Genomic DNA, 18,810 nt, shown 5'->3' with positions numbered 1-18,810 from the left:
AGCCTGCGCTGGTTGAAAACATCCACTCAAAGCCTCCGTCGATCACAACGAGCTCAGAGGCAGAACCTGGTTTTTAAGTCTGTTTCTGATAATCAATGTGAGCTCGTCTTGTGACCCTGTGACTTAAATTAGCTGCGTTCTGAGGCTATAAATAGCCGAGCGGGTCAGCTGACTTCAGATAAACACAAGCAGTCGATCCTGTGACACAGGGAGAAATCAGGCCAATGAGAACGCCCGGTGGTGATGATGTCACAGCCTACGAACGAGCAGCTTTTCACGGAGGTGACGCCTGTCCTCCACCTGCAGGTCCTGGTCCCCCCGGCTGACCCTCCGTCACACACAAAGGTCAAAGGTCAGCGTCAGCATGTCATCATAATCGTATTCCACATATTTGTCTTCTGATAAATGCTTTTAAATGGAGCTGAGACACTTGAGGGCGTCCGCGTGGACGCTCTGAGCTTTTCTGCTGTCTCCTGACATTTGTCCACTACAAGTGTCCTGAAGGCTGGAGACACAGAGACGGACTTTAATCACCGTTTGAGCTCTTCAAAGGTCATTTTCAACGATTCGTGCAGAGCAAACAGGCGAAATGATGGATGGAATGAAATAAAGGGGTTGAGAAAGAGGAAGGAGGGACAAAGACAGAGAGGACAGACGAGGGAAGGAAAAGAGACGGAAGCACAGAAAGAAGGGAAGGAAGGAAGGAAGAAAGAGGAAAGGGAAAAGATCTGGATATGTGGCGATGGAAAAACGACGCTCGAGTGCAGCTGTACTTGAGTAAAAGTACTCAGTTACTTGCAGCTGTGGTGTCGGGTGTCTCCACAGGCCTGCTGGGGGGAGGTGGGCGGAGGAGGGGTGGAGGTCTCTAACTTTAGTGTCTGTGTGACGGCCGTCAGCTTCAGACGGCCTCCTTCAGCCTGACGGCGTGACCGAGCGGCGAGGTAAGAACACACACACACACACACACACACACACACACACACACACACACAGCTGTGGTGTTTTATAAGGTTTTCTCACGTCTGATCAGCGCTGATGTTTTCCTGTTTTTAAGGCTTGAAGCCTTTTCAGCTGATCTCAGGCCTGCCAGACTCTGAGGCAGCTGTCGCTCTGCTTAAAAATAGATCAGCTGGAGAGTCTCAGCGTCAGACACACGCACACACACACACGCACACACACACACAGATTCACAGCCACTGAAAGCTTTAAAGATTTCCACTCTTTCCTCATGATTTAATGAACAGGGTCAGTTCATGGGGGGACAAACATTCCTGGAAATACATCTGAGTGATACCAACAAACTGCACCACTGTCATGTCTGCGCTTAGCTTAGCTTAGCATAAAGACTGGAAACAGAGGGAAACAGCTAGCCTGGCTCTGTCCGCTGTTCAAAAGCTGCTGTAGGCGGTTTTTAGGAGCCGGATCGATGGATTTGAAACCTCTTTTGGTCCAGATTTGATAAACCAGCGTGTTAGCACTGTGAGCATGTTAGCATCACCGCTGTGAGTGTGTTAGCATTGTCACTGTGAGCATGTTAGCATGCAGATGTTAGCATGAAGCCCACAGAAGCTAACTCAAAGCTAACATTCAAAGGGGGTTCATTCAGACATGAGAATATTTTGTCTGCAGTGAATTTGATACCCGACAAATCAGGAAGTTTCATCCCACTGATGCTAAAGTTGGCATAAATTCAACCCTTTTTTCAGTCAGCCATGGCGTCGACCAATGAGAGCGGGGAGCGTCGTGATCAGACAGTCCCTGGCGGAGAGGAGGAGGCGGAGCAGAGGAACGTCCAAGGAATTCAGTCTCGTTACCTGCGCTGTCCGTCCCCCAGGTAAGAGCACCTGAGATCAGGCAGTGATCCGTGATGAGGATTTTCAGTTTTTCACTCTCCTCTCTCTCCTGTCCGTCAGTTTCTCCATGATCTCAGAGTCCAGGTTCTCCGCCATCTCCGGCTCGGACGCCGCGAGCATCTTCATGGAGCCCATCCACCTGTCGTCGGCCATCGCCGCGAAGAAGATCATCAGCGAGGGTGAGACAGGTGACGAGGAGACTGGTGTTTGCTGTTCGCTGTCCAGATTTCAGCCTCTGTGGTGATTCTGTTCACTTTAATTTAGTTCAGCTGTGTTTAGGAGGAAATCCAGCAGAGCTCAAACTGTTTGATCATATTTTAGGTTTTTCATTGACTGAGTGAGCTGAGCTTTAAACGTCGCAGTGAGTTCTGGTTCAGGATCAGCTGAAAGGACTGAACGTAGACCAGAGCAGGTCGCCTCCTCTTCAGCGCTCCGCACTCATCAATAATCAAGTCCACATGCAGCGAGTCTAATTTGGTCAAATCGTCTTCAGTTCCAGTGAACCCACGCTTCCTCCCCTCAGCTCATTAAAGGACGCCGGCGCTCTGATGGAGGAGCAGAGCGGCGCTGATTGAGGAAATTAGCTCATATGACGCCTCGTCACTGAGCTCGTGGATCAGAGTTCTCTGACATTACAGGACATGGACGGCGGCTTAATGGACGATCTGCAGGGAGGACGAGGGTCCGCCGCATTAACGAGGTGTTCTGCTCGTATGTTCGTGCGTAGAAACAGAGGAAACATCAGCCGGATCGCTCACAGGCGGAAGACACGAGTTAAACTGAGGTGTTTTTAGGTTCATCAAAGAAAACAGTTTGCAGGATGGAGCGCAGGAAGTGACTTTCTGCACAGGAAGCACTTTAACACACACGCTCAAAACGCCGATGTTTGGTGGTCGACCACGTCGACGCCGTCGTTATGACAAACCATGTCTTTCCTCCTCAGAGCTGCCGCCTCGCGGCCCGCGAGCCGAGTCCATCCCAGAGTCCATGCTGGAGACCGCCGAGCAGCTGATGGTGGAAGACCTCTACAACCGCGTCCGGGACATGGTGGACGACCGCAGCCCCTACAACACCCCCTGTGTGCTGGACATCCAGAGGGCGATGGTGCAGGACCGCCTGGAGGCTCCCGTCAACCCGGTGGACGAGGTCTGGCCCAACATCTTCATCGCCGAGAAGTGAGTCACAATACATTGTTTCATCTGAACCGCCGTTTTCTTAACCCTGACGGGAGCTTTTCATCGTTCAGTGAAGCTGAAAACGTAAAAATCACCAAACAGTGGCGAGTTTTCACTGGACAGTAACGAGGGCTCAGGTGCGACTCGCTGGGTTCACCGTGGTTGTTCTTCTTCAGGTCGATCGCCGTCAACAAGGCTCGTCTGAAGCGAATGGGCATCACCCACATCCTGAACGCCGCCCACGGCACGGGGGTCTACACGGGCCAGTCCTTCTACGCCGGCATGAGCATCCAGTACATGGGCATCGAGGTGGACGACTTCGCCGACGCCGACATCTCGGCGCACTTTCGTTCCACTGCTGAATTCCTGGACGAGGCTCTGCTGACACACAAGGGTGAGAAGTTTGTTGTTTCATTCAAAGACAAAAGAAGCTTTTCATTTGATCTTCATACATTTCCTGTTTTATTTTTATTATTTCTTCTCCACCTGCAGGAAGTTTCTCTTCGAGGATCCAAAATTGTTTATATTACTGTTATTACTTTATTGCAAGAAGCATTTAATTATTTTATCCTCTGATGTCAAAACGTATTTTTTGCTTTAACAGAAAAAATGAAACTAAAAGCACATAAAAAGAGAACGTCGCGTGTTGACTGTTCGCTGTGAAACACCAATGAAATGATCAAATTTACATTATTACATTATTTTTAACTTTCTGAGGGAATATTTTTCAGTCCAAATCCACCACGTCGAGCATGTCAGCGTTTAATAAAAGGTTTCATGAAACACGCTCTGAAGTCGATGGTAGCTCACAGTTACTGTGAGATCTTTCTGACCCCTTTAACTTTATGAAGATTCTGAAATAGTGACGTGTGCTCCAGCGTCAGTCAGACTGTAATCACTGCTTTGTCTTCTTACAGGAAAGGTTCTCGTGGTCTCCATGATGGGCGTCAGCCGCTCGGCTGTCCTGGTGGCGTCCTACCTGATGATCTTCCAGCACATGACCATCATGGAGGCCTTGACCTCCATGAGGAAAAAGCGCGCCATCAACCCCAATGAAGGCTTCCTGAAGCAGCTGCGAGACCTCAACGAGAACCTGATGGAGGAGCGCGACGACGACGACGAAACGCTCAGCCAGTGCTCTGTTATCGACGCCCGGGCGCGTGCTCGCATCTTCGGCGAGGGCGGGGACGACGATGATGACGACACTGATAAAGAGGAAGAGCAGAGCATGGTGGAGGTGAAAGCGCACTCCATCATGATGGAAGAGGAGGAGGATGGAGAAAGCGTGATGAGCAGCGTCGCCTCCTCTGCAGCTGCTGCGGCGCTCAGGAGCGGATTGATTGGAGCGCAGAACGGGCTCGACAACCAGGGCTCGGCCCGCACGCCAGAGGAGATCGATCTACCCGAGCAGGAGCGTGGAGAAGACGGCGACGATGAAGATGGTCTAGACAGCATGATCCGCGAGTGGCAGCGGAGGAACGAGAAATATCAGAACGACGACTGGTGGGAGGCGCAGCTGAACAGTGACGGCGAGGACGCGGAGTCTCTGATCGAGGGCCGACCAAAGAAGACGAAGGAAGGTGCAGACGCCGAGGTGGAGAGCGTCACCAGCGAGGACGTACGGGCTGTGAAAGAGCGGCTGAAACGCTGCAACAGACGTCCACCCTCAGACACGATGTCCACCTCCAGCTACTCGAGTTACTCTGACCTTTGGAAACAGCGTTTGAGGGAAATCGAGGAAGAAGCTGCCGCTCGCTACCACAAGAAAGAGGACGACGATGGCAGCGAGAGCACCACAACCGAAGGTGGAGAAGGAGGAAAGAAGAAGATTGAGGACGAAATGGAGAGCATCCTCTCTGACACCGGCTCCATGTACAACTTCTGCCAGAAGAACAAGGAGAAGATGACGCCTTTGGAGCGCTGGCGTGTGAAGAGGATCCAGTTTGGCTGGAACAAGAAAGATCGAGAGGATGGAGAGAAAAGTTCAGTTGGAGATGGAGACGGCGAAGGAGAAGCCAAGACTCCGTCCCTCCAAGACGTCAACCTGACAGCGTATCAGTCGTGGAAGCTGAGGCAGCAGAAGCGTCTCGGGGAGGAAAACACGGATGAGATCCTGGAGTTGAGTCGGGGTGAGGACTCTGCAACGGTCAAACGGAGGCAAAGACGTGAGGAGCTCCTGGAGCGCTCAAAGAAAACCTTAGAAGAGAGTCAGTCCATGTGTGGCTGGGAGACCGAGAGCTGCATCAGCGGAGGGACGATCCCTCTGTCCGCCTTCTGGACCGGAGCTGGAGTCGCAGGTCCACCGAGCGTCGCCAATGACGACAACATGTCCATGCTGAGTGGCAGATCATCTGTGATATCTTCAGTTTCACAGGCGCGCACTGCAAGATCAGCCCAATCTGCAGTCCCAGTTAATCCCGTGACACCAGTTCCTCCCATCCTCCCAGTTCCTACGGTCCAGGGCCCCGGAGGTGAACCGATGGTAAACTTGGCCAGCATCCAAAACTGGATCGCCAACGTCGTCTCTGAAACCATCAAACAGAAGCAAAGTGAGATGAGCCTGCCTCCGCCGTCACGTGTGGGTTCGGAGCTCAGCTTCGGCGGCGCATCGAGCGTGATTTCAGGCCGCGGCGTGGACGATGACAAGGGCTCCTTGCTGAGCGGCGCTTCCTATTCCAGCGCACCTCAGGGTCGCGGCAGAGCAGCGTCAGTCCTCTCAGGTGGTGGGTCGAGCAGCCTCTCCGGTCTCACCGGCAGATGCTCGGCTCTGGGATCCGCCTCTGGTTCCACCTTTGGCTCCAAGAAGAACAAGATCACCACCACCAGCGTCCCTCTTTTCAGCCTCTTCCAAGACCAGGTCAACATGAGCAAACTGGACGCCATCGACAAGGAGATCAAGTCCGAGATGAGGGACAAGATGTCTACCTACGAAAAGAAGAAGATCCTGGAGGACAACAAGCGCAGCACCCTCTACAAGAAAAAGAAACCAAAGGAGGATGAAGAGGAGGAGGAGGAGAGGAAGAAGAAAGAGGAGGAGTTTCTTGAGGAAACAAAGAAAAAGGAGAAACCTACGAGGAGCTACGGCCTCTCTGGGTGCCTGAATCTCAACCCCGCCCTGGAGAAAGACAAGAACACGAGCATCGACGACTGGCTGCAAAGCGTCAGGCCTCCTCCGAGGAAAACGGCCTCCGGAGCAGAAGCTGCCCAATCAGAGGATCCCTACGACGACCTCGATGCCTCCGCCTCCGAATTCGACTTCTCAAGCCGCAGGGCCTCGTATGCCGTCGATGAAGACGAGGAGGAAACGTATGGCGTGGCCTCCCGATACAGGTCAAGGTTACATGAGAACCAGTCCGGTGGAGACGCAGAATATTCCTGCAACGGGTTCACGCAGTCCCACGGCTACGGCCGGGCGGCGAGATCATACGCCGAGAGCGACGAGGGGTCGGACACCTACGGCGACCTCTCCACAAAGAGGACATTCGCTCGACATTCACGACACGAAAGCAGCGAGACGGCAGGGAGGAGGGGTAGGAGGGAGGAAGCCGAGGAGGAGGAGGACGACATCGCTACCTTCATCGCCCAAACCAGGCAGAGGATCAGAGCTCGGGCCGCCGCCGAGGCCGAAGACGACGAGGTGCTGGCGGCTTGGAGGGCGCAGCAGGAAGCGAGGTCACAGAGCAGAAGTGAAAATGAGAGTTAAGAGCTGCTCGTTGAAGTAACGTTAAACATGAAGAATTAGTTTCTAAAAAGGCTCAAAATTGAAATATTATCTGAGGATGATGATGATGTTGAACATGTTTTTGTTGCAGGTGCGAGAGCCATTTTCACTTCAGGACAAAAAGCCAGTTTGTATTAAAGAAGTAAGAAGAAAAAGCTCTTTTCAGAGATGTGTGAGGACGAGCGTTCAGAGTCCGTATCACTGAATACGACTTGAAACACAAGTCGTATTCAGGCTTCGGCCGCACCACCGATGAATGTGGAACGTTGTTTTCATAAAAGATGACGTAAAGCTCCTGAAGGTTGAATCAAATCTCATTTGTACTGTTAAATTATTTTACTGTTGCAATAAATGTTCTGATGAATGACGACTGATGCTTTTTATTCTGTGGGTTACGGTTCCATGAAACTACAAAACAACAAGAAGCAAATAATCTGTCCGTGACTTGAACATTACAGTTCAGAAATGTGTATGAAAATCACAGGATGACCATCGATTTCATGGTCGAACTCGTCCTGTTGGGGTGTTTTTAAAGCAGCTCTGATGTGTTGACTTTGTTCACTTCTTCAGCTTTTTCATCTTTGTCTTGTGTAACGTTTCCTGGAAAAGTGGCTCATCAGTCTGCTGAGTTTGGTTCCATGACTGTGAGTCTTGTTCTGTTTGGTTGAAGCCTGATGACGTCAGCTCATGACTGAATCCAGTCTGCTCACTTATCACAAAAAGTTCGAGCACCACCTAGTGGACATTGGCGGTGGTGCGTTTGATACCTTCAGATTTGACTGTGAGGGATATTTTCAGATATATGAGGAGGTGAACGTTCACATTTCCCAACATGTAACGAGTTAACGAGTGTTTCACTGCAGCGGGGATGAACTCATGTGAATACATGTGAGACTTCAACGCTCGTTACAGCTTATTGTGAAGCTTTACATACCACAGATGGATAAACCAGCAGAGGAATGTTGATCTTCAAGCTGAGAGAAGAGTGAGGAGGAGGAGGAGAGGAAGAAAAGTAAGAACAATCCAGCAAACGTCTCATTGCACTGAGCTCACATGTGCAGACCACGCTGACGGAGTTAAATACAAAAATCAGCTGAAAAGAGAAAAATGAACAGAAAAATGTTGTAGTATTAGAAGACCTCATTTTAATAAAACAGGGCTTCTCACTATGTACATTTACTCGGTTTTAAAGTAGCAGTACCGTACTGTAAGTGAGAATCTGGGCGGAGGAGGTCACACCTGAAAGATTAAAGTCTCGAGGCTGAAAACGTGGCCTTCAGGTCACCGGACCGTTTCTGCCAATCAGCATTAATCAAATCCTTCCTGAGGGAGTGCGAACGCTCATAACGTGGACGAGGACGCGTCAGCCGGGCGCTTTTCCCTTTATTTCCTGCATCATGGCGAGCTGGTGGACGGCGGCGGGCGCGTCGGACACTCTGGACCTGGAGGACAATTCCATAGTGTCTCGGGTCATCCAGGCGGTCGGGCTGTTTGGAGACTTCCTGTCCTTAGAGGACACGATGGAGCCCATTTTGTCTGAGGTCAAAAAAGAGGAGGGGACCGAAGGCGCTGAAGGGGAGGAGAGCGTCGAAGGAGGAGATACACAGGAAGACAAACAGGAAGAAGATGAAGAGAGGCCAAAGCATGAAGTGATGATGGAGGAGGACAAAGAGGAGCAGGTGAGAAAGGAGGGAGATCAGCTTCAAGACTGGGAAGATAAAAATGAGAGCAGAGAGGAGGAGGAGGAGGAGGAGGAGGAGGAAGGCACCAATGATGGAACTGTTGAAAGAGAGAAACAAATGCAGATAGAAGACGGAGAAGAGGAGGAAGCAAGGAGAAAAAGTGTGGAGGAGACGAGTGAAGGAGAGAGAGGAAAAAAGGCAAACATGGAGGAGGACAAAGAGGAGCATCAGGGTTGTGTAGAGGGAGAAGGGGTGTGTGAGCTGGAGGAGGAGAAAGGTGAGGTGGGAGAAAAAGAAAAGGAGGTCAAGAATGGGGAAGAGGAGAAAGGGCAAGAGATAAGAGGAAGAGAGGAGGAAAAGGTAGAAGAAGAAGAAAAGGTTCAAAGAGAGCAGGAGAAAGAACGAAGGGAGGAGGACAAGACTGAGGAGACAGAGAAGAGGGAGGAGGAGGCAGATGAAGATGGAGGCAGTTTAAAAGAGGATGATGAGGAGCTCATGAGCAAACTTGGATGGACAGAAGAGGAGAAAGTGAGAGAAAGACATGAAGAAGAAATGGAGAATAAAGAACAAAAACACACTGAGGAGGAAAAAGTGGGAAAAGAAGAGAAGGAGCTCATCAAAGAAGGAGGTGAGGAGGATGAAGCAGAGAGAGAGAAGGAGGAGAAAGAGGGAGCTGAAGAAAGAAAAGAACAAGAGACTGAAGAGGAAGAAGGAAAGCAGGTAGTGGAGGAAGAGGAAAAAAATGGAGGGAAAGCAGTTAAGACTCAGGATGAAGAAGAAGAAAAGGAGGTTTCGGAGGAAGGAGGAGAGGATGAAAGAGCAGAGAAAGAGGAGGAGAAAGAAGAGGGAGAAGAAAAAGAACAGGACATGGGGACAGAGATAAAAGGAGAAGAAGAAATGGAGGAAAAAGAAAAGGAGGCACAGAAAGAACAACAACAGACTGATGGAGAAGAAGAAGAGATGGAGGCCTTGGTAGATGGAGAGGAAAATGCAGAAGAAGAAAAAGAGCGGGAGCCAACAAATCAGCTTCATCATCCAGATTCCCAACAATCATCACCTTCATCACCTCCACAAGAGCCTGAACTGCTGAGTCAAGATGGTGCAGAGGCAGGAAATGACATCACAGACGAGGAGAAAAGCGCTGCCAACAACCACAACGGGGACGTTTATCCCACATCGCCGAGCAGCGACAATGAGGTGGAGCTGGAGGTGGAGCTGGAGGTGGAGGGAGCTCAAACCGGCTCTCTGACAGAGCTCTGGTCTGCTGGTCTGAATCTGAGGGATCCCACAGAGGACGAAACGCAGAGCTCAGAGGAGACGCCGCTGACATCATTTCCTGCTCCGGGGCGTCGAGCTCCACCCGCAGCTGAAGACAACGTCGGAGACATCACACCTGGACCACAGACAGGTAACGAGATCCAGACCCTGAACTCACCACACAAGCTTTTCTCTTTTTTACAGTGTACTCACACTACACTGTAAAAAAACACTGAGGTCATGATCCTTGAGATTGGGAGAAGTGGCGGAGTCCGCCTCTAACAACGAGAGCCACCGCTCAGACAGGAAGTTAGAGGTGAAAAAGAGGCTGAACGTCACTGACAGAATGTGAACTGATATTTAAAAACAGGGTTTGATTTATTGAAATTCTAAACGGCTTGAACTTAAAAATAAAAAATGTGGCTGCGCCTTTAAGTCCGAGCTGAAGATTTTGCTCAACATGGTCATGACGTCATTCTGACAGGAAATGGAAGTTAAGGTTCATTTCCTGTTATTTCCGTTTGACTAGTTGAACTTGTGATTGATCGTTTATCCATGAATGTGAAGCTGATCAGCGATCAGCTGACGGTTTGGATGTACAGGCTCGCTCTGTCCCCGGAGAGCAGCTCACATCACTGCAGCTCTGATTGGCGGGAACAGAAGGAGCCCGCAGAGCTAATTCGTTCATTGAAGTCCAATTAAAATTCCACTATGACGCTGCCAAAAGCAGTGATGATGAAGAATCGTCACAGAGAGAATGAGCTCATGCTTGAACCTTTAAAAAGCGTTTGAATTAAAAAGTCCGGGTGATGTTTCCAGATCCACAGGCCTCGGCTCGCAGGACGGACGACGACGTGACGCCGATGGATGCGGCCGCTCAGCCGCCCTTAAGGACCAGACCAGGAAGCAGAGAGCGGCGTCCAGACCAGAGCTCAGCCAGCACGGGACACCCTGCGATGGAAGAGGACAAAGCAGACAAAGAGGACGGAAGTCCAAACGCTCACAAGATGAAAGGCAAGACGGACGCAGAGGATGACAAGAAGGACGGCAGCCGTCAGGCGTCAAAGTACAAAAGCGTGTCCTACAGGAAGATTCGCCGAGGAAACACCAGGCAGAGGATCGATGAGTTTGAGTCCATGATGAGCTCGTGATCAATCCAGTTCTTGTATTGATCCCGCGCTTGCGGACGATGACCCGTAGTGGTAACATGTAGAGGAAGTAGTGGACCCAGGACGGGGCCGTGCGGGACGCCACGTCGAGCGTCAGGTCTTTGTGACGGAGCTTTTGATTGACAGTGCGAGCTGGACTGAAGCCAGGTTAGAACCAATGACAGCGTGAATAATTAAAGCTTGTTATTGTTCATCCAGCACAAAAGGTCACAGGTTAGAGGTCTGAGGACACAGCCATGTGTCATCAAAGCTCAACGAGGCTGCAAGAAAAGCGTTTCCTGTTGGCCCCTTTAGTTTAAAACTTCACTGAGAGTCCAACGTGTTTATTCCCTCACTGGTATTTTCATTCAGACGGACGTTGATCCAGATGTTTGTGTAGAAGAATCATTACTGAGACGATGAAACCGAACACAGATAGAATTTAAAATCTGATCATAACCTCGTGTGTCTGTAAACTCTTAGAAAATAAACGCTGTGATCCTTTTAACAGTATTTTTGTTGTTGTTTTTGTTGGCTTCTAGTTAATTATATTTATTAATGAATTTAATGACATCAAACGAGCTTACAGAGCCTCAGCGGCTCGTCTGCGCAGCGAGCTCAGCAAACACTAATTGTTAATTTCATCACTGTACTACTACATTTTAATCTTTATGTGCGCTAAATATTCCATATTTTTATTGTTGAATGTTATTGTTATCATGTGACTGGTATTATGTTGTATTCTTCTATTTTATTTATTTTCTTCTTTCTTTAATCTGGCCTGAAGCGCGTTATTTATATGTACAGGACATGTATTGTTTTTGATAAGCGTGTCGATATCCGGACTGCAAGTCCCACAATCCCCCGCGCCTGTCACTGACGTCACCCGGAGCCCGGACCCGGCGTATTTCTGTCAGCAGCGGTGTGCGGCTGTGCGTTAGCCAACAAAAGGCTATTTTTGAAACAGTTTGCGATATTTTGTCGACGACATTGCACTTGGGGACTTTCTCACAGGTGAGTTTGCCAACGATGCGACTCCCACACACGGTTTTAGTCAAAGTTTGTGGTTGAAGCGGCTGAATTTCTAATGTTTAACTTGACTAGCTAGGTGGCTAACAAGATGGCCCCGTCTAGTTCCTGCGGAACAATAACAAAGAGGCTCGGTGTTAAATTTAAAGTGGTAGACGTGTGTTTGACATTATTGAGCGTCACAGCGCGACTGGAAATACATGTAGTGTAAAATGTGTTGCTTTTAAGACAGTTCAGCAGTTTTTAATCGGTGCTGGTGTCGCTGGACACTCCGTTTCAGGCAGTTGTTGCTAGTGATGACACCGCCGCTGTTACTGTCCGTTGGAGGAAGAGGAAGAGGAAGGAGGTGATGATGATGACATGCAGTTAGCTGGCTGCCTGGCTGGCCGACGGACGCACGGACTCGAGCCCGCTGTGTGTGAGCTGTCGCCCCACAACCAGAGCAAGACCGGGGACGACGAGAGGCGACGATGCCGCGGAGGAAACAGTCCAACCCCCAGCCGGTGAAATGTGAGTTTTAGTCTCTTCTGCTGCTCTTTCAGTCTATCTGGCGTCTGATGGGCTGCGTGTACTGCCTGAAACCAGCAGCAGACTTTAAGGAAGTGGCTCTTTGTTGTTCTTTGTCCATAAGGATCCACTTTAACAGCCTTTCTCCGTGTAGACTAAAGTTTAGTCCAGGAAACAGCCGCATCCAGCGCTGCCTAACTGGTATAACATATTGCCGTTGCAGACTCGGTCCCCTCATTGTCTCTCAGAGAGGAAGACTGCTGGAGACATGTTGTCCTTTAAGTAGATGTGTTTGTGTGTTATCTCATCCTGAATGCTCTGGCTCAGTTGGACTCTCCACTTCCTCTCTTCCTCCTCTCTGCTTCCTGTCCTCACTTCCTCTTCGCAGACCCGTACCTGACCTCCCCGCGCTCCCTCCTCTTCTTCCCGTCGTTCTTCCTCTCTTTCTTTCATTGTGTCCTGTGTGACTTTCCTCTCAGTCCCTTCCTTTTTACACATGCGCCCTCGCCTCACCTTTGTCTCCTGTTTTACCTGAAAAATGCTTCTCTGGAGGTTTCTCATCCCCGCCGTCTAAGCTCTGGGTTCGTCTCGCCACCCGTCCCATAAATCACCTGTGTGTTTGTGAACTAACCAGGTGTCACAGAGACGTGTGTTTAGATGTCATGTATGTGAAGACAGGAAGCAGGACGTGGATCAGAGAAGCCTGAAGCCACAGTGAGTTTTCTCCTGAAGGTCAAACAGGCGTCTGAATGGCATCTTGTTTGTCTCTGTGGAGCCAGAGGACACAGCCAGAGGACACAGCCAGAGGACGGTCGTTACGTCCTTCTGTTCAAACGAGTCTGAAAGCAACTGAAACAAACACGAAGCAGCTTCAGTCAGTCTGAACATGTCGGCCCGGAACGGCACACCTGATCGTTCGCTGCGCGTGATTGGCCGATCTGCAGCTTTGTCCTTCCCAGACAATGGGAGGCAGGAATGAGAGGACAGCACGAAGTGGACGACTCGTAGACGATCTGAACAGCTGCAGACGGACTTCCTGTCGTCCAGCTGTTCGGATCAGTCGCTGCTGACAGTTTGACTCTGAATGAACGAGCGGCAAAATGTCAAAAAAGGAAACGATGAGGACAAATCAGGAGCCCAGATCTGAGGTTGATGAGGTTTGAGAGGCTGATTCCTGCACGTCTGCTGTTCATGTTTCCTTTTTCATGCGTTCACTCACTCATTCATTCACTGAGTGTCAGCAGGCGTTGAAACGGTCAGACTGGCTGTTCTCTCTCTGCGTCTCATCCCTTCTTTGACTCCTCTTCCTTTTCCTGACTCGCCCTCCGACTCTTCCTCCTCCCCACTTATCTCATCCTCGCTGGCTTCCTTTGCTTCTTCTCCTCTCTTCGCTCTCACTTCCTCTCCTTCGCTCTTTTTCTTTTACTTCAGAGCTCAAACTTTGATCAAGTCCAGTTCTCTAAGGCACATCGTCTGGAGCTTTTTGTTTGTTTGTTTGTTCTGGAGCTGTTTGGACTCTTCCTCGGTGGAGGTGTTTGTTGATTGGCTGTCCCACGGTCGTGTGTGTGTTTGTGTGTGTTTGCGCTCAGTGGAGTCGGAGGACGGGCCGGTGGCGTGCGAGCCGGGATGCCTCGTTCTGGAGAGCGACTTCCTGCTGAGCGGAGAGCTGGAGTTTGGAGACTCTGAGATCATGGGGCTGGACAGAGAGGCCGGTGAGGAGCGTGCACGCACACACACACGCACACACACACACACACACTCGCGCACACAAGCACAAAGCACGTTCAGTTTAATGTGTTTATTTTTAGGCAAACAAACAGGAAATAGAACCAGGAAGAGAAAAGTAGCGATCAGATAGAACAGGGACGCTCAGCGTTCAGGAAGTGTCCTCCTCACGTGAACCCTTTCTTTCCTCGTCTTCCTCCTCAGGTATGACGGTCTTCTCCCTGAGCGTCGAGGACGACCCGTCGGCGCCGTCAGACTCCACCTTCCCAGCTTTCCTCTCCTGTAAAGGATGCGGTCAGCTCCTGGGAGACACGCCTCTGGGAGCAGGTTTAGATCTCGGTAACTGTCTGACTGTTTTTGATGTCAGAAAATGAAAAGTGGAGCAGGCTATTTCCTGGATCACACGGCGTGGTCTTCTTCCGCGCTGAAGAAGCAGACGTCTCCGTAAACTGTCATTTCAGAACAATTCGGTTCTGTCACCTGTTTCAAACAGTGATGAGTGATGATGACGCGTACTCTGGGTTTAAATGATTGGACGCCGTCACATGGCTCCTGGAGGAGGAGCTTAACAACGTGCTGAGTTCAGGCTCCTCATGGAAAATCTGTTTTGTTTTGTTCCAGGTGTGGGTCTGGACCTGGGGGCGGAGCTTTATTGTCTCACCTGTGAGGAAGGGCTCCAGCTCGACGCCTCCATCGACTCCTCTCAGGTGGAGGCGTCAGACCTGGCGGACGTGTCCGGCGGCAGCGGCTCGGACAGGAAGAGGAGAAGCGTGGGAAAGGCGGGCGGGGCTGGCGACCTCCCTCCGAAGCTGTACTCGTGCTCGCTGTGCGCCTTCACCTCGCGCTACTCCAACCACCTGAAGCGCCACATGAGGACCCACGACGGCCACAAGCCGTACCGCTGCCCCGTCTGCCCCTACGCCTCCGCCCAGCTGGTCAACCTGCAGCGCCACGCCCGCACCCACACCGGAGAGAAGCCGTACCGCTGCCACCACTGCAGCTACGCCTGCAGCTCCCTCGGCAACCTGCGGAGGCACCAGCGCATGCACTCTCAGGAGAGGCCGCAGAGGAGGGAGAAGGAGAAACGACGAGCGAGGAGGAAAAAGAACGAAGCCGAAGAAGGTAACGAGCACACAGTGAGGGGATGTTTTTAGAGAGTGAGCGCTGAGCCGAAAACAGGAACCAGGAAGCTGAAACTGAAAGAGTGAGAAATGAGGAAGAGGAGTCGTCTGTGGCTGAGTGCCCACAGACCTGAAGGTAACCTCTGGTGAATTCACCTGCATCAGGAACGTTTTCAGCGCTGGTCCTCGCTGCGAGTGAGGACGCGCTCAGTCAGGGAATCAGAACCAGGAGAGATTTTTAGACTAAAAGACGACAATCAAAGAAGAAGTAGAAGGAGGAAGTTTCTTGTTGTCAGTAAAAGCTGCAGCGTCACTTTCAGGGCGCCTCTTCTTCTTCTTCTTCTTCTCAGTAAAACTACAAACTGATTTCTGTCTTTTGTCTCTGTCTTCTTTTGTCTCTGTCGTCCTCGTGCAGTCGTTTCAGACCTGACCCTTCGCGTGTCCCAGGACTCGGGTTACCTCCAGACGCTGGGGGCCCTCGGCTCCCCCTCCGCCCCGCTCCCCGTCCTCCTCTTCCCCCTGTGCTGCCGGGTGTGCGGCCTCACCCTGGAGGAGGCCGACCTGGAGGGGGACAAGGCCGAGGGGGACGAGGAGGGGGAGGGCGACGGAGGACAGGTACGTACCTGACGCTGGGATCTGTTTTCTCTGAGCTGTGAGGCTTTGATTGAAAATGACTGTCAGCCTCAGCCAATCAGAGTTAGAGTAGCCTGAGAGGCGACATGAGGGGCCAAGTCACCGACGTGAGCGACCTGAAGGCGGCACAGGTGACGCGTCAGAGCTTCAGATCAGGGAGGTGTGAGTGACGAAGGTGCGCTCTCCTCTTCAGACCCTGTTCTCTGTGTGACTCCGCAGGTGTGTCGCCGCTGCTCGTTGGACCTGCTGTCCAAAGATGGATCCGGGCCCCCCTGCGGCCCGACCGTGTCTCGCGGATCCCGGCGGGGTCAGCGTGGCTCCAAGCTGTACCGCTGCCCTCGCTGCCCCTTCCTGTCCCACTACCCCAACCACCTGGCCCGCCACGCCCACACCCACTCTGAGGAGAAACCCCACCGCTGCCCGCACTGCCCCTACACCTCCTCGCACCTCGACAACCTCAAACGCCACCTGCGCGTTCACACGGGCGAGAAGCCGTACCAGTGCCCGTCCTGCAGCTACGCCTGCGGAAACCTCGCCAACCTGCGGCGCCACGAGCGCATCCACTCGGGCGCCAAGCCGTTCCACTGCGGCGTCTGCGGCTACTCCTGCAACCAGAGCATGAACCTGAAGAGGCACATGCTGCGGCACACGGGCGAGAAGCCGTACGCCTGCGCCGAGTGCGACTACACCACGGGCCACTGGGACAACTACAAACGCCACCAGAGGAAGCACGGACACAACACGGACAGCTGGGACAAACACGCGCCCATCAACGGGCTGAGCTGGGCCAAAGACGGCGAGGAGAGGCCGAGCCACGCCCAGGAACACGCCTAGACATGCTGTGTGTGTGTGAGTGTGTGCGTGAGTGTGTGTGAGTGTGTGTGTGTGTGTGCTGTATACACTGGTGAAAGCTCAGGTCAGAGCTAAACTCAGGTGCCTTCAACAGACTGAATGACTGCACTGACTTTATCGAGGGGCATTAATATATATGTGTGTGTGTGTGTACGTGTGTGCGTGCATGCTGCCACACACACTCTTCTTCAGTGAATGCAGTCCATGGACTCAGATGATCTCAGTCAGAATGTGACCTTTTCTAATGTGTGTGTGTGTGTGTGTGTGTGTGGACTGAGATGTTTATTTTCTCTGCAGATGTATATTTTTTGAATGTGGGTGGATGTCCTTCACAGCAGCAGGGTGGAGCGTTCAGTGGAGGTGGGGGTTTAATCTCGGGGGGGGGGGGCGGTTAAACATGAAAACGTCTTCTTCCCACAAAGCGACTCCTTTCATGAAAGAACAAATGTGCAGCTCTGAGTCTGACTGATGATGATAATTATCGCTGAAGACGAGCAAACATCCCATAATAATGTCATGAAATGTGGTTAAATCCTGACGTCCAGAGCTGCAGAGTCCACCAGCTCGCTGATCCCAGGACAGTTTGTTCAGGTGTTTTTACTCAGAAAGAAGCTTCAACTGTGAACTGAGGTGAGCATGCTCGTCAGTTAGCCTAGCTTAGCATAAAGAATGGAAGCAGGGGGAAACTGCTAGCCTGTCCAAAGTGACAGACAAACAGGACCTGGTTGAGGACTCAAGTGAAATGTGTGAATGTGTCTGGAGGTTCCAGGTTTGTTGCTCAGTGCCTTCTTCACATCTCAAATAAAACAAGTCTGACTGAAGCCGGAGTGAAGCCACTTCCTCTTTCACGCTCTCTGTTTAGGAAACACCTGCCTCGCACACCCAGGGGTGGGGGGACGGGGACGGGGACGGCGAGGGCGTCGAGCAGCTCCGACGTCTCGAGGGCAGACCACAGAAATGTCCCCCGAAAATCACCCCGAGCCACAAAAACAGCTGAGGTGAAGCTGAGAGGAGGGAATCTGCCCAAAACACAGAGCTGGGGGGTGGGGGGGGGTGGAGGCTGATGGGGGGGTCAGTGTACTGTGACCGGGTGCAGCAGCAGTATGTAAAGCAGCTGGAGTTCCTGTGTGTGTGTGTGTGTGTGTGTGTGTGTTTCATTTGTAAGCCACTGAAGGAGCAGCAGCACGTCTCTGAAGTCATGGGTCTGGTGAGTACGACGCTCATTTCTTCTTTTATTCGTTGCCACGTCCAGCTGTCTGTCCCACCCTCCTGTCCTCTGTGGACGCGAGCTGCTTTCGGTTGCCTCGAGGTGAGAAATCCACCATGTTTTACGTCTTAAACGAATCAAAAGTCTTTGAAGTCAGCGCAGAGCGTTCAAAGAGGGACGGCTCGGATGTGGACGCTCGTCTTCTGTCCTCTTCCGAGCATTGCGGTCCTGAATGGACAAACCGTAGCTTCTCCAGGCTTGTAGAGGGAGGCCGAGGCGGGGGGTGTTCGGGTGGTTGCGGTCTGCAGCGTCGCCACCAGGTGTCAGTCAACCCTCCACCCTTTGACAGAGCAGGCGGAGGCTTCCTGGAGCTCTGAGGCGGCGTGGAGCCGCTTTAACTGTTCGGGTGTGGTTGTTAATAAAGTTCGGGGGGACAGAGATCAAACTGACGAGGAGCTCGAGGAAGAGCTCCGCCGAGCGCTTCTGGTTTGTGGCTTCCTGCTCAGATGCTTCAGTTGTTGCTGTGGTTGAGTCCACTGAAGCTTTGACTCGGTCTGAATGTGTCCTGTCATGGCGGCCCTGCAGAAGAACTCCTGCCCCAAGCTGTTCCCAGGGGACATCGTGGAGTATCCCAGGAACAAATACTTCTCTCATTTCGCCGTGTACTACGGCGAGAGGGACGGCGTTCCCTACGTGGCTCACCTGACCTGTCGAGGTGAGTGTTTCCTGCTTTTCTTCTTCTCTGGAAACGAGCACAGAAGGAAGAAATCAGTTTGAATGTCTTTCTTTTCTTGATTGCACAAAGCGGAATTGAAGCCTCGCGACACGTTAAACGTTTCTTCCACGCGCTTGTCCTGTGTTTGTCGCACAGATTCGGACACCAAGCTGCCACTCTTTGGC

General features: G+C 51.6%; 4 protein-coding genes across 7 annotated transcripts in view; all 4 read left to right on the top strand.

Annotated features, from left to right (window-relative positions):
• The first annotated feature begins 35 nt into the window (after window positions 1-35).
• styxl2 (serine/threonine/tyrosine interacting like 2) lies at window positions 36-7,152 on the top strand. Of its 2 annotated transcripts, none has more exons than XM_076723294.1 (6): window positions 36-941; window positions 1,707-1,834; window positions 1,914-2,032; window positions 2,797-3,028; window positions 3,205-3,422; window positions 3,946-7,152. In XM_076723294.1, exons 2-6 carry the CDS (start codon window positions 1,713-1,715, stop codon window positions 6,729-6,731), a joined length of 3,477 nt encoding a protein of 1,158 aa, XP_076579409.1. In that variant the 5' UTR covers window positions 36-941; window positions 1,707-1,712; the 3' UTR covers window positions 6,732-7,152. The 2 variants fall into 2 exon arrangements, with proteins under 2 accessions (XP_076579409.1, XP_076579408.1); XM_076723293.1 differs by having other exon boundaries at window positions 1,914-2,041.
• A 994-nt stretch (window positions 7,153-8,146) lies between these two features.
• On the top strand, window positions 8,147-11,344 carry LOC143315683 (uncharacterized). Its single transcript, XM_076723010.1, has 3 exons — window positions 8,147-8,428; window positions 9,509-9,839; window positions 10,508-11,344. Exons 1-3 carry the CDS (start codon window positions 8,147-8,149, stop codon window positions 10,837-10,839), a joined length of 945 nt encoding a protein of 314 aa, XP_076579125.1. The 3' UTR covers window positions 10,840-11,344.
• A 376-nt stretch (window positions 11,345-11,720) lies between these two features.
• Window positions 11,721-17,518, top strand: znf513b (zinc finger protein 513b). Of its 2 annotated transcripts, none has more exons than XM_076723342.1 (7): window positions 11,721-11,850; window positions 12,146-12,375; window positions 13,962-14,084; window positions 14,302-14,436; window positions 14,719-15,219; window positions 15,634-15,833; window positions 16,071-17,518. In XM_076723342.1, the coding sequence occupies exons 2-7, from the start codon at window positions 12,336-12,338 to the stop codon at window positions 16,683-16,685; spliced, it is 1,614 nt and encodes a 537-aa protein (XP_076579457.1). In that variant the 5' UTR covers window positions 11,721-11,850; window positions 12,146-12,335; the 3' UTR covers window positions 16,686-17,518. The 2 variants fall into 2 exon arrangements, with proteins under 2 accessions (XP_076579457.1, XP_076579458.1); XM_076723343.1 differs by having other exon boundaries at window positions 11,730-11,850; window positions 12,150-12,375.
• Window positions 17,519-17,893: 375 nt separating this feature from the next.
• Window positions 17,894-18,810, top strand: part of plaat1l (phospholipase A and acyltransferase 1-like) — a 1,996-nt gene continuing 1,079 nt past the window's right edge. Inside the window, exons 1-3 of one of the 2 annotated variants that reach the window (XM_076723386.1) lie at window positions 17,894-17,910; window positions 18,496-18,625; window positions 18,782-18,810. The exon at window positions 18,782-18,810 is cut by the window's right edge and continues 60 nt beyond it. In XM_076723386.1, coding sequence (XP_076579501.1) covers window positions 17,902-17,910; window positions 18,496-18,625; window positions 18,782-18,810 — 168 coding nt within the window. In that variant the 5' untranslated portion in view covers window positions 17,894-17,901. The other variant, XM_076723385.1, reaches the window with a different exon arrangement.

The sequence above is a fragment of the Chaetodon auriga genome, chromosome 23 (genome assembly GCF_051107435.1).
Source record: "Chaetodon auriga isolate fChaAug3 chromosome 23, fChaAug3.hap1, whole genome shotgun sequence".
NCBI classification, from domain to species: Eukaryota; Metazoa; Chordata; class Actinopteri; order Chaetodontiformes; family Chaetodontidae; genus Chaetodon; species Chaetodon auriga.
Note: the sequence above shows the minus strand (reverse complement) of the source record. Positions and strands in the feature narration are given on the sequence as shown.

Excerpts from the sequence above, each read along its gene's own strand:
- LOC143315683 (XM_076723010.1), top strand. The coding sequence starts at position 8,147 with ATGGCGAGCTGGTGGACGGCGGCGGGCGCGTCGGACACTCTGGACCTG. Across the intron at positions 8,429-9,508 it reads AGGAGGACAAAGAGGAGCAG|CCTGAACTGCTGAGTCAAGA; the intron begins GTGAGAAAGGAG and ends CCTCCACAAGAG. Across the intron at positions 9,840-10,507 it reads CACACCTGGACCACAGACAG|ATCCACAGGCCTCGGCTCGC; the intron begins GTAACGAGATCC and ends TGATGTTTCCAG.
- znf513b (XM_076723342.1), top strand. The coding sequence starts at position 12,336 with ATGCCGCGGAGGAAACAGTCCAACCCCCAGCCGGTGAAAT. Across the intron at positions 14,437-14,718 it reads GGGAGCAGGTTTAGATCTCG|GTGTGGGTCTGGACCTGGGG; the intron begins GTAACTGTCTGA and ends GTTTTGTTCCAG. Across the intron at positions 15,834-16,070 it reads GGGAGGGCGACGGAGGACAG|GTGTGTCGCCGCTGCTCGTT; the intron begins GTACGTACCTGA and ends GTGACTCCGCAG.
- styxl2 (XM_076723293.1), top strand. The coding sequence starts at position 1,713 with ATGGCGTCGACCAATGAGAGCGGGGAGCGTCGTGATCAGACAGTCCCT. Across the intron at positions 2,042-2,796 it reads CATCAGCGAGGGTGAGACAG|AGCTGCCGCCTCGCGGCCCG; the intron begins GTGACGAGGAGA and ends TTTCCTCCTCAG. Across the intron at positions 3,423-3,945 it reads GGCTCTGCTGACACACAAGG|GAAAGGTTCTCGTGGTCTCC; the intron begins GTGAGAAGTTTG and ends GTCTTCTTACAG.